The sequence below is a fragment of the Acyrthosiphon pisum genome, chromosome X (assembly GCF_005508785.2).
Source record: "Acyrthosiphon pisum isolate AL4f chromosome X, pea_aphid_22Mar2018_4r6ur, whole genome shotgun sequence".
NCBI lineage: Eukaryota > Metazoa > Arthropoda > Insecta > Hemiptera > Aphididae > Acyrthosiphon > Acyrthosiphon pisum.
The window spans coordinates 33,937,655-33,950,183 of NC_042493.1; the positions used below are offsets into that span (position 1 = coordinate 33,937,655).

The window sequence follows — 12,529 nt, forward strand, 5'->3', positions numbered from 1 at the left end:
TAGGTATATTGCGCACACAGTCACACACTTCAAGTTACTACCTTCTCATATATATATACTCACCTCCGTTGATATATATGTATATATATATATATATATAAGGATTTAATTATATGCTAAATTGACTCACCCTAATTTGATTGAGAATCCGTTAGACGTTCGATGAACAAAGGAAGAATAAATGGGCTTGATATTGAACCACTTTTAATTTATTTTTTTTAATCAAGAACACAACTTATATATTTAAAATACTTAAAAGAATATATTTATTATTTAAAATACAAAATATTGTTATGAACATATATCAACATAGCCTATTATGCATGACTGCCATCAAGGGCGAACGCAGAGGGACTGACTCTGTATGAATCTGGTCGGTGGTCGAAGGGTATCAACCGAGCACAGATTATAACGGTACTTGTATAGAAGGAGTAAAGGACATAAGCATAAAAGACCACAGATGTTTATCATAATATAAATATCTGTGTGATCGTATTATATAATGTTATAATATAATAAATTATATTGAGGGACATGATGATGACACTCTTCTTAGTTCTTGTATTAACTAGTTGTGAAGAGTGGCTATCATTACAATAATAAATAAAGACAAAATTCTATTTTTACCATGAGGTGAATTATTTTTTTTTGAGGGGAAGGAAGATCGTGCGAATTTCAAAACCGGGCTTGCGAATAGGTGCTAATACTGTGCTAAATATCAATCAAAAAAAAATTTGTGAAAATGTTAATTTTTTATGAGGGGGTGAACTTTTACTATGAGGTGAATTTTTTTTTTTTTTTGATGGGAAGGAAGGTCGTGCGAATTTTCAAAATAGGCGTGGGAATTCGTGCGAATTACGTGCTAAATATCTGTATAGTTTGTTTATAGATTTTCTTTTTTGGGGGAGGGGGGCTGGCGCAACGTACGTTACATATTTTATAAGTAATTATGGAAAACAAAATATGTTGACATGGAAAGAAATACAATTCTTAGGATTTTGTTCCCCGTTAATCGTTATCGAGAAAAACGGTTCATATTTATAAAATGTACTTATTGCACTGACGATATCGACGGTGCAGAAAATGCGCACTGAGTGCGCATGAGTGTTGTCAGTGCTATTAAATCGAATACAAAACACCGCACCAGTTCACTGAATATTAGTCAAATCGAATACGTTTTTGCACTCAGTGCTTACCGAGTGCAAAAAAAGCGTCAAATCGAAGACGCTATCGCAGTAAATCTAATTTCGTACCTACACATTCCTGATACCACTAACATGTAGAAATTAGCCATGAAGTAAAATCTTGGGACCGCCTATGACAGACATTCATATCACGGTCGATGAACAGTTCTGTACTTCTGTACCTATATTGTATATTTGTATAGGTATTACACATTACATATAGTTGACTAAAGCCTAAATATATTATCATGAATAAAGAACAAAACAATATGTGTCAGGGGTTAAATTGGGAAAAATTTCCAGAGGGGACTAATGTCTCCATATAGTTTTAAGCGTTCCAAATATAATTTTATGTATAATGTCTAATGTATAAAATCCTAATTTGTTAAAGGGGACGCTTTTTAACCACCGTCAGAGTTAGGGGTACCGAGTCCTCCTGCGTCCCCCCTCACTATAACCCCTGATATGTGTACAATAATATAATGCAATATTTATTGAATCAAAAACAAAAACAAAAAAAATCAGTACCTACCTATTATTAAATATTAAATATTATATAATTTATTAAATCCAAGTTGTGCGTCGAAAGGAAAACCGAGTGAAACTTTGTGTACAAATAGAATAATTCGCGTAGGAGAGACGGGGATGGGAAAAGTCGAAAAACGGCGTAATGAGAGTAAAATTTTTCGAAAAACGTTAAGTATAATATTGTCGGGCGTTAAAAGCGGTGAACGGTGGGCGGTGAAGCGGCGTTGATGACAAAAATTGATAAACGATAACACATCGACGATGATAACAAAAATAACAGAAAGTTACTCTATTATTCGAAACTCGAGTACTTAGGTAGAAGAAAGTTCTAACATAACAATATAATATTCGATGTTAATTTGTATTTTATTCTATTTAAATTTTTGCTTATTGTCAACTGGTAATTTTAACAAGTGTATTAACGCAGCATTTACTTAAAATGTTGCTAGAAGTATAGTAAGTACCTATTCCTATTTTATAGGCTTCTGCAGGGATTAACTATATTACTCAGGTCTCAGTTGTATTATTATTGTTACATTTGTTTCATAAAATATAGCACATCGAGGCATCTAACTAATAGGAATTAAGTTTATAATATTTAAATAAAATCGTAAGTATGTTTACATATTTTAATTTCCGTCAGTCGATTTGTGCAGTTTTCAATTGTTTTTTATTTTAAATATTTGGTTCTAGGTCACTTTGTACGGTCGACCATTAAAAGTCAAAACGCGGATAATTTTGTACGGTTGGGTAAAAATGTTCATTTCAAAACGCAGATACTTTGTACTATTATATACATAAAGAATATATAGTGTAAATATAAGTTATATATCTAAGTAGTAAGTATATATAATGTAAATTATTAAAATATAAAAACTAAAAATTAAAACAAAAAGTCAATTAAAAGTGTTTTAAAATATAGTATATTAACAATAGTCAAAATAATCAAAGTTTTTTTAATTAACTGGTTATATAACAGCCAAATGTTACTTAGTGCTATAATATATTTTTAATTAATTTAGAAACTTGATGACCTAAAAATCTTGAAATTATCAAAATAATCAAGCACGATCATAAATTATAATTGTATTATATTATTATCAAATGTTATGTTAAAAATTAAATTAAAAATGTGTACAATATGGTGAAATGACAAGTAAAAATTACTTTTGATAGGTAACTCACAATTCTCTCCTATTTGGAATGCATAAGATAATTAGATTTACCAAATAATATTTAAGCTTAATAACATGGTCTGGTCATGACTTCAGACATGTTTATATTAAATATATACTTTATGTATATTAGTACAAAGTGTCCGTGTTCTGCAATTTAAAGTTTTACGTAATCGTGCAAAGTGTCCGCGTTCCGCAATCTACCTTTTTACCTGACCTTATAAAGCGACCTTTTACCTAAATATTTGTATGCTTACATAGTATAGCAAAATAATTGGTTGTTACTATTTGTTTCCATTAAATGGTTACTTCCTCTCACTGTTTCCACTGTTCATATTTTAATATTCAACTATTTGAAATAACTATTTAGGTAAATGTATTATATGTTATAAAAAATAATGAATTTTATATGAATACCTATTATTTTGTTGTAAATGATCAAAATGTTGAGATGCAGAGGAAAGTAATTAGTACTTAATATTGTAAAAGAATTGAATTCATTTCCTAAGGTTCAAGAAGAAATTTATGGACCATCTACTTATAGTAATGTTGTACGTAAGATCATCATAAAACATATTTGATCAAATTGTTACGTTAATATTATATACTTTTAAGTTCTGGTATTAACTTGTATTAGCTGTAATTATTAAATTGTTTGAAAATTAGTAATATTGTTATAATTTTCAGTGACAGTTTTGATTTCTGTGTTTGGATTACGGTTATTGATTTCTGAAATACAGTATGCTTTACAAGAACATTATATATATAGATTTATACCAGACACGGACTATGAATCTAAACTTACAATTAACATAGTCATTACTGTTGCATCAACTTGTGATAGTAAGATATTTGTTGTTTTTAAAACACAATAAGATTTTTAATTAAATTTGTTTTTATTTTTTTAGGCATAGGTGCTGATATTGTTGATACAACATGACAAAATATGATGTTATTTGGAGAATTAAAAACTGATGATACTTGGTGGGAAATGACAAATGAACAGCAACATATTTCGAAAAAACGCGTGAATTCAATGCATATTTAAGAGAAGAATATCATTCAATGAAATACATATTATGGATGTTTGATGATTATATTACATTAAAAAATAAAATATCTGTTAGGTGAGTTAAAAATGTATTGATACTGTAAAAATAATATAATAATATTTATGCCAAGTTGCATAAAAAATTACTAAATATTAAATGAATCAAAAGTGAGCTAATGTTCCCTTTAACATAATTTAGTGGCCATGAAATGGTCCATTACATTTTGGTGAACCATTAATTTGATCATGTTTTTATACAACTCGAAATTGTGGTTAAAATACAATTTTTATTATTGCAAAACAATTTTCATAATCATTATTTATTGTTGAACAATTTGTTAAATAAGCTTATAGTAATATAATATAATATAATATAATATAATTATTGTGTTTAAACTATAAACCATTTTAGAATTATTATGATTGTGTATTAATTATTGTTGTATAATATTAGTAGGGTAACCTAATTTTCAAAACATTAAACCCTATTATACAGAATCCTCTACTTGATGCAGCTTTAAATTTACAAAAAATAAATGCTCGACAATATAATTAATAATTTCATGATAAAATAAATAACTAAAAAATGTTCTACTTCATTATAAAAACATCAAATTAATGCCTTGTAAGTTGTGACCAAATTTTGATTCAGAATAACCAACATTATGCTGTTAGTTATAGTATAAGAATGAGTAAACTGATTTATCTTCAAACTTAAAGTTAAGAAAATGTTCTTTAAAAACATTATCTTTTTGTAAATGTGCTTTATTTTATGATATTTCAATTTGTATGCATATTAAGAAAATATGTAACTTATAAGATTAGTAGATAAAACTAGTTCCAAACCCATCATCAATAATTACACTCTTCGCTAAGTTTTTCTAGGTTAATTGTATTGCTGTGTTCTTCTAATAGCAATACTAAACCATTTATACCCTATATCCAAACCGAATGAATGATAATTTTTTTAATAATTTATCTTATGTTTATAAGTAGGTACTACAGGAAATCTATTTGATTGCATCAAACATATTTATTACAAATATGGAGCTACTAATTATATTTTTCTGATAGTCTAGTATGGCAGTAGATAGGTTATCAAAGAATTGTTCACCTCCTGACAATTATTATGGTTTGTTCTAGAGACAAGGATCGTAGAAGAGGTACAAGATTAATTCTTATGAAAATTGGAAGCCAGGAGCATGGACTATTGATCGATTCTCATCTTTCCGAAGAACTGTATTCATTATATAGGCATGCTGAAATTATTTCTGAAGCTTCCATCTTTATACGCCATAGAGAATGTCAAGTATATACAATATATTAAATTTTATTAAAAAAAATATATTCTTAATACGCATAAATTTAACGAGCATTTAAATTATCTTGATAGTGGTGGAGTACAATGTGCCATAGACTTATCGAAAGTGAAACTAGACAAGACATCTTTGGGTGATATTTGGTTGGCCATGTATTACAACAAAACTGTATGCATCGGGATGAACTTGAAGTATCATAGTCCTAACGGTTCTTGTAACAATTTGAAACGTTCCTACTCGGGAAAAGCAACCACGGCTCATAAACGTTTGCTGTTTAGTAACTATATTGATAGTTTTTATGGTAATTATTATAATATTATAATTTACCTTTGTGTATCTAATGATGTGATTTCATTTACTGTCCATACAGAAGTTTACAAAGATTCTTTTTCGTCTTACAGACCAAGTCCTAGAAGGCTGAGCGTTGAATTTGTCAAAGACGAGGACTCACCAGATGACTTCAAAACGATGGCAATGGCGTACTGGACGATTTTTGTAGGCCATGATCTATCTCACAGGCCAATTTCTAGAATGAGTAGGACTAAAACATAACCATATATATTGATTGATCATAATTAATACATGCAAATTAATATCGAATCCTTAGTGAATAGTAATAAATCTGTAAGCTGTTGTTCAAATAGCTGGAAAGAGCCCATGCCTCGAGACATATACCACGAGTTGTGCTTGCAAGTAATGATACCGGGTGAAGATCCATTTTTTAGAAATCAACAACAACTCTTTAAATAGTTGAATATATAAACAATACATTTTATAGAATTATAATTTACCTTTGTGCATATCTAATGATGGGATTTCATTTACTGTCCATATAGAAGTTTCCGAAGATTCTTTTTCGTCTTACAGACCCAGTCCTAGAAGGCTGAGCGTTGAATTTGTCAAAGACGAGTACTCACCAGATGACTTCAAAACGATGGCAATGGCGTACTGGATGATTTTTGTAGGCCATGATCTATCTCACACGGCAATTTCTAGAATGAGTAGGATTAACCATAACCATATATTATATTGATTTATCATAATTAATGCATGCAAATTAATAATAAATCCTTAGTGAATAGTAATAATTCTGTGAGCTGTTGTAATAAAAACCGAATGGAACTCCGTCCTGGAAGCATATACCACGAGTTGTGCTTGCAAGTTGTGATACCGGATGAAGATCCATTCTTCAGAAACAGTATTTGCTGTATGAACTACTTGTGTTTGGGGCCAGCTGTGCGTTCTGATTGTACTTTTGGACCCAAGGAACAAGTAAGAGCCATATAAGTGATTCCATAACCATAAATGCATGTTTATGTTGGTTATAATACTTAAAATTACGTAAATAATTACCAGCTTGGTAAATTTATATACTATAATTACAATTATAATTAAAATTTTAAAAGGGAATCTATCTCCAAAAAGAACTGTGTCTATTTACTCATTAAATTAAAAAAAATAACTATTTATCAAGAATCAAGATGATTTAGAATCAATAAGGAGTTATGTATCATAAATTGGTGATCATATTATTTGTGTACATCTGAAGTTAACTGTCTGTACGAAAAAGCGTGTCGTTACTTATTGCGTGTGCACCATGTCACCCAATAAATATTTTGTAATTTTAAACATTAAATGTATCATTTAAATAAGTTAAGTATTAATACTAATGGTTTAACTAACATTGGATAAAAGTTTTAAAAAAAAGAAAACTTTATATAATGTAAGGATGTCATTTCTATGAATGTTTAAAAATTAAATTTTAAAAATCAATATTTATTTAAACCTTGTAATTTATTTCTATTTTAAAGTTTAACATTAATAATTAATATAAAATTTAAGAGTTATAATGTTGGAATCAGTATTTTCATTTTGTTCATGTCTCAATGTTTAGCTACCTTAAATATTCAATTTTACATACAATAATATTATCGTCAATCAGTTTAATATATTAAATCGGTTTTTAATCGATATTAGTGAGAAAAACTCAACAATTTTGGCTTATTCTTGTTTAGCGGCTGTATATTTCTCATGCGTAACGCGTGTCGTGTTATAATGTAAGTTAGAACTAGAAACAAGCTAATCGACGTTTCAAGAATAGGCTCCCCCAGAGATTTAAGTTATTAAATTTTGTATTTTTAGATACCAAAAATTATGAGTACCCTATTTGAATGTCATTAATCTTCTTTTTTTTTTTTCATTTTTTTCAACAGTAAAACTATTATAATAAAAATAATTTTCCTCCCCCTAATCATTGCAATGAACTTTTAAAACTAAAAATATAAAACTGAATAAAAAAACTGAATACTTTAAAAGAAATGTATAATTCAAGATTAGTAACCCAAGAAAATTATACAAATGATGAACCATCACTCATAGGACAGTTAGTATTTAGAATCACAACTAACTAAAAAATAAAAAGTTAAAAAGCATAAATTAACCATAAACTAACTGATTGTATATCATAAGCCTAATGTTATATATAACCTTGCAAAAAAGATGTTAATTTAGATATAACGCCTACATTATTGAATTGTTTTAAATATGCACCAATAACTAGTGTAGATGTAGAACGTAGTTTTTCTTTGTACAAACATATTTTAAGTAATTAAAGATTTAATTTTAATGAACATAATTTGAAAATGTATATAATTATCAATTTTAATTCAAAAAAGTAACATTTATCTAATTTTTTTATATAACTTGAATTTTTATAGTGCAATTTATTATGCAATTTTTACATATTTATATTTTTTTGTGTTTTCAATGCAATTGAATCTTTAGTTATAACTTATAACATAAGTTTTTAACATTTAGTTATAACATATAATAAGGAGCTTAAATATTTGGTTTTTAATAGGGAATATGTAAAAAAGTTAGTAAACTACTATAAACTACAGTACATTTGGTTAATTACATTTGTCAGTTAAATTGTATTTATACTTTTAACATTAGTTGTAATTGTATCAATTTTGTAACATTTAACTACATTTGTTTCTACTGAAACACTACATTCATTGGCAGATCGTATGTTAAGAGATTTTAAATATCACAACAATATTGAGTTCTAATGGCACAAGTATAGAACAAACTGGAAAATAAATGTATTTTCTCCTTCAGACCTTTTACTGTTACCAAAATAAATATAATTATTTATAATAATATATTATACCTATTCAATATTTTATAATTTGCAATAAAACATACATTTTCACCTCTAAACACCTTTTTGAATTACTGTTTGAAGCATTCATAATAAAATAAACAGTTTTTAGTAGTTAAATTATATATTATTAAAAATTGAAAATGTTATGGATTTATTTTGTGTTTAATTAACTGAATATTTGAAATAATATATTAACTAAATAAAAACAAGTATGCGTTCTTGCAGTTAACACTATACTAATAACTATCAGGCACAGCACTAGAACTTTTTTCCAGGGGGTGCTAAGTGAAGCAGACACATTTTGTGCAAGGACTAGAGTTTTATAAAAAAGTACAGTGATTACTCAAATAAATAATTTAATTTATACTAATATAACATAGCTCTAGCCTATAATGCAGCCCTCTTTTAAATAATTATATGTTATAACAATCAGTAGTTTTTATATTCGAAGTTCTAAATAGAATATATTATAACCTTTGATTAATTAGGTAACAGTTTTTTAATCAGAAATTATTATTATCAGCAATTATATGACTTGTTAAAAATGTTCTCCTAAGTTTTTTTAGGCTATAAAAATAAATTATAATATAGGAACAGATCCATCGTCCATTGTCTATCGGCATGTTACCACTAATTGCTATCAAGTAGGCTTATATTTATTATCATTACAGTTAGTTCCACTCAGTGGCGTCAGTGTTTGACCCCCCCATTGACATTTACACTCCTAATAAATATATTGTTTATAGGGTTTGGGACTGATTGCAAGTTATAAATTTGTCTTATGAAATGGCGAAATTTAAATACAAAGTTTGAGTTTGCATATTTGTGTACTTTTTAACTTAAATATACATACAATTGTCGTGAAAAATTATATTTGGATAACATTGAAAAATATCTTAAAAAATATTATGTTTGGTTAGGTACAATGGGCGATCATTTTGAGATTTGGGGAGGCTGAAGCCTAATACCATACTATTATAAAATTGAATAAGCTTAAAAAAATTAAGTATATGTTGGGGAGGGGTGGAGGGCTGTTAAAGTTGTTGGTGGAGCTTGGCTACAGTTGGCCCTGTGTTTGCATATGTAAGATTTCATGAGTCTCTTTGTGACAAAACTGTGTTTAAACTATAATTGACATATTCTAGATTGTAGATTGTACGAATGAATGAACATCAGGTACGTGTTCGTTTATCACGGTGTTTGCATATCACGTTATTCGTTATTACTTATTTATTAACCTGGTACTGTATGCCAGTATTTTTAAAAATTAAGTTGTTATTTATTTATTTATTTAACAGGTTTATATACCTACTTATTTTTTAGTTTTTATTACCAAAATTGCAATATGTTTTATGATTTTTCAAAAATAATATAAAAATGTTGCTACATAGTACATATATTTAAGCATATTTTGAGAATTTTGACTGCATATTTCTATAATTTTTAGTACAACAAGTCAAGTTCTGAACCCTTAATTTATTAATATACGAAAACTGTAAAAAAACTTGGTTTTAATCTATACTTAAAACACCCCCCATTTCATAATCCTGGCTACGCCACTGAGTGGCGTCATTTCAGTTTTTAATAGAAGGGGCAAAAGCTTTGACCAGACCAAATGGTTACCTACCAAACTTAAAAAACAACATCTCCCAAGCACATATTATTATATTACTATATTCCTTTTCCTTCATAAGACACATACATGCATGCCTACTTTCACGCACGTCCACATGTACGTATGTAATGTAAATACCTACCTATTATGCAAGGCTGAGCATTATCGAGTTAAAAAGTTAAAGTTAAGTTAAAAAGTTAATATTTTATTAAGTTTTTAACTTAACTAGTTACGTTTGGCTTTTCATTAACTTCACTGTTAACTTACTAAATTTATTTTTTAATTAACGTGAAATGAACGAGTTCATTTTCCATTCCATAAGTAAGTTAAGTTAATTTATTTAATTTTTAATTTTTTTATATTTCACTATTTCAGTCTATTTCGTTTTCATGTTAAAAAATATTTACTGTGAATTGTTTCAAGTAAAAAATGTGTATCATTCGAATCTAACTATATGGAAATACTGTATGAAGTATAAACAGTACAGTCTATAATTTAGTTTTGGGTTGGAAAAAAATTAAGTACTCTAGCTTTGTATAAACAAATTAACTTTTTTTAAACTTAATAATAAACATTTAATAACTGAGTTATTAAATGTTATCCTCCATAACTGAGTTAAGAGGATTCGATACCGTGATTTTCTGTTTTTGTCTAAGACACGCGTGACATAGTATTTTAGACGTGTTTTTTGCCAAACATACCTTTTGATATAATGAAGTGATAAAAATTCTGAAAACAGATTTGAATTTTTCGTCAAGTCTACTTGAAATCGATTTCCCCACATTTTTGATATTAACCCACAAATTCCTCAAAATATCATATTAAAAAAGAGTATTTAAGAATTGTTATATTTCAATTATTCGGAGAAGTTAAAATCAAAAAATCAAAAATGTGGGAAAGTCGATTTTAAGTAGACTTGACGACAAATTCAAATCTGTTTTTAGAATTATTATCACTTTATTATATCATTTGGTATGTTTGGCAAAAATACGTCTAAAATACAATGTCGCGCGTGTGTTGGGCAAAAACAGAAAATCACGGTATCGAAATCCCTTAATCCATAGTTAAATTAACTTTGAACTTTTTGTTATTGGTGCATATTAACTCAACTTAACTGAGTTTAAAAAAAATCATTAAGGGCAATTGCTTAGGGGCTTGCTATTATGTAATATGTATTGTCCACGCATGCAAATAATATGTATTTATATTATAAATGTATTCCAACTATTAATTACCAATTTATCATACACAAGATAACAATTGTTTATAAATATAAGCATGTTTTTGCGTTAATATAATACAATAATGGTTTATCAAAAACCACCGAGCACCAGCCCATTGTGGCATCGTGCAGCATTTAAAATCAAACTGGGGCAAAATAGCCACGCCATACCCGCGTTAAAGGGGTTTGATATAGGCAATTTAATTTTTGGTTTGGAATTTAACTTTGTCTATTGTTACAAAATACTTAATAGATTTTGAACTAGTTGGAGACACATCGGTACATCACACATATTAATATATAATATATTTTTTATATATTCATATCCAAATTAAATCAATATTTTTTTTTGTCAGCAAGAGTCCACACGTAAAGGCAAGTGGACAGTATATTCGACGTGTAAGTAACTAAAATTGATCACAGAAAAAGGGAAATTTTAATTCACTTTTGAAACAGACTAAGACACTAAATTAAAACTGATAATAATATAATGGAGTTATAATAAATAATATATTAATAATTTACAGTGGTTGAAGTGGCTAAAAATAAGTGGATCGATAGGATAACTTTCATTTGTAGATTTTAATATAAAAGTTTAATTCGTATAATATATTTCCCATCGATTTTCATCAGTAGAAAATTCGAGATCCAAACGTTATTACTGCTTGCAGAGTTGCTGATAATAATATTTATATTTAATGTATTTAGTATCGTAATTAAAAAAATATGGTAGATAAAAATTATTGAATGAATAAAAATAAAACAATAATCTAAGTTAAAATGTTTATTCACAATGTTTTATTTTTAAGTAATTCAAGGAGACCTAATATTAAATATTTAAATCCATTGTAATACTTACCTTATATTGTAACATACCAAACTGTAATAAATATCCCAACGCACAAAACGTGCCTGTTACCTTTTTAGAGTAGCATTTTTTAGTCGATATAATATTTTAATATTTATGTATATTACTAGCTGAACCCGTACACTTCGTTGCCAATTAAGTGTACCAACTATATGTGACTCAAACTTTGTTCAATTCGTTATTTAATATTCGGTGTATGGTTTCAAAATTAATCTTAACTTTTCCGTTGCCCGGAAAAAAAATTGTGATTTGCAGCAGTACATTATCAGGTAGGCAATCTACCTGTGGTAGATCGCGGACCCCGTGATGTATGTACGTTGGTGTATGATTTAACTCTAAAGTATCAAAGCTATACCAAGTTTGTCGTATTCTGCCTATGGTGGATTGATATAATCAATTAA

At 27.9% G+C, this 12,529-nt stretch overlaps 1 protein-coding gene across 4 annotated transcripts in view; it reads left to right on the forward strand.

The window, feature by feature from the left end:
• Nucleotides 1–1,740: 1,740 nt before the first annotated feature.
• Nucleotides 1,741–12,529, forward strand: part of LOC100571224 — a 29,786-nt gene continuing 18,997 nt past the window's right edge. Inside the window, exons 1-10 of one of the 4 annotated variants that reach the window (XM_008181351.3) lie at nucleotides 1,741–2,168; nucleotides 3,575–3,730; nucleotides 3,796–4,014; nucleotides 5,082–5,247; nucleotides 5,332–5,558; nucleotides 5,628–5,792; nucleotides 5,865–5,963; nucleotides 6,094–6,258; nucleotides 6,333–6,529; nucleotides 6,664–7,910. In XM_008181351.3, the coding sequence (XP_008179573.1) occupies nucleotides 5,195–5,247; nucleotides 5,332–5,558; nucleotides 5,628–5,792; nucleotides 5,865–5,963; nucleotides 6,094–6,258; nucleotides 6,333–6,529; nucleotides 6,664–6,705 (948 nt within the window). In that variant the 5' untranslated portion in view covers nucleotides 1,741–2,168; nucleotides 3,575–3,730; nucleotides 3,796–4,014; nucleotides 5,082–5,194 and the 3' untranslated portion in view covers nucleotides 6,706–7,910. Of the gene's footprint in view, nucleotides 2,169–3,323; nucleotides 3,439–3,574; nucleotides 3,731–3,795; nucleotides 4,015–5,081; nucleotides 5,248–5,331; nucleotides 5,559–5,627; nucleotides 5,793–5,864; nucleotides 5,964–6,093; nucleotides 6,259–6,332; nucleotides 6,530–6,663; nucleotides 7,911–12,529 lie in introns of those variants that run through there. The other 3 variants (XM_029485810.1, XM_029485818.1, XM_029485819.1) reach the window with 3 other exon arrangements.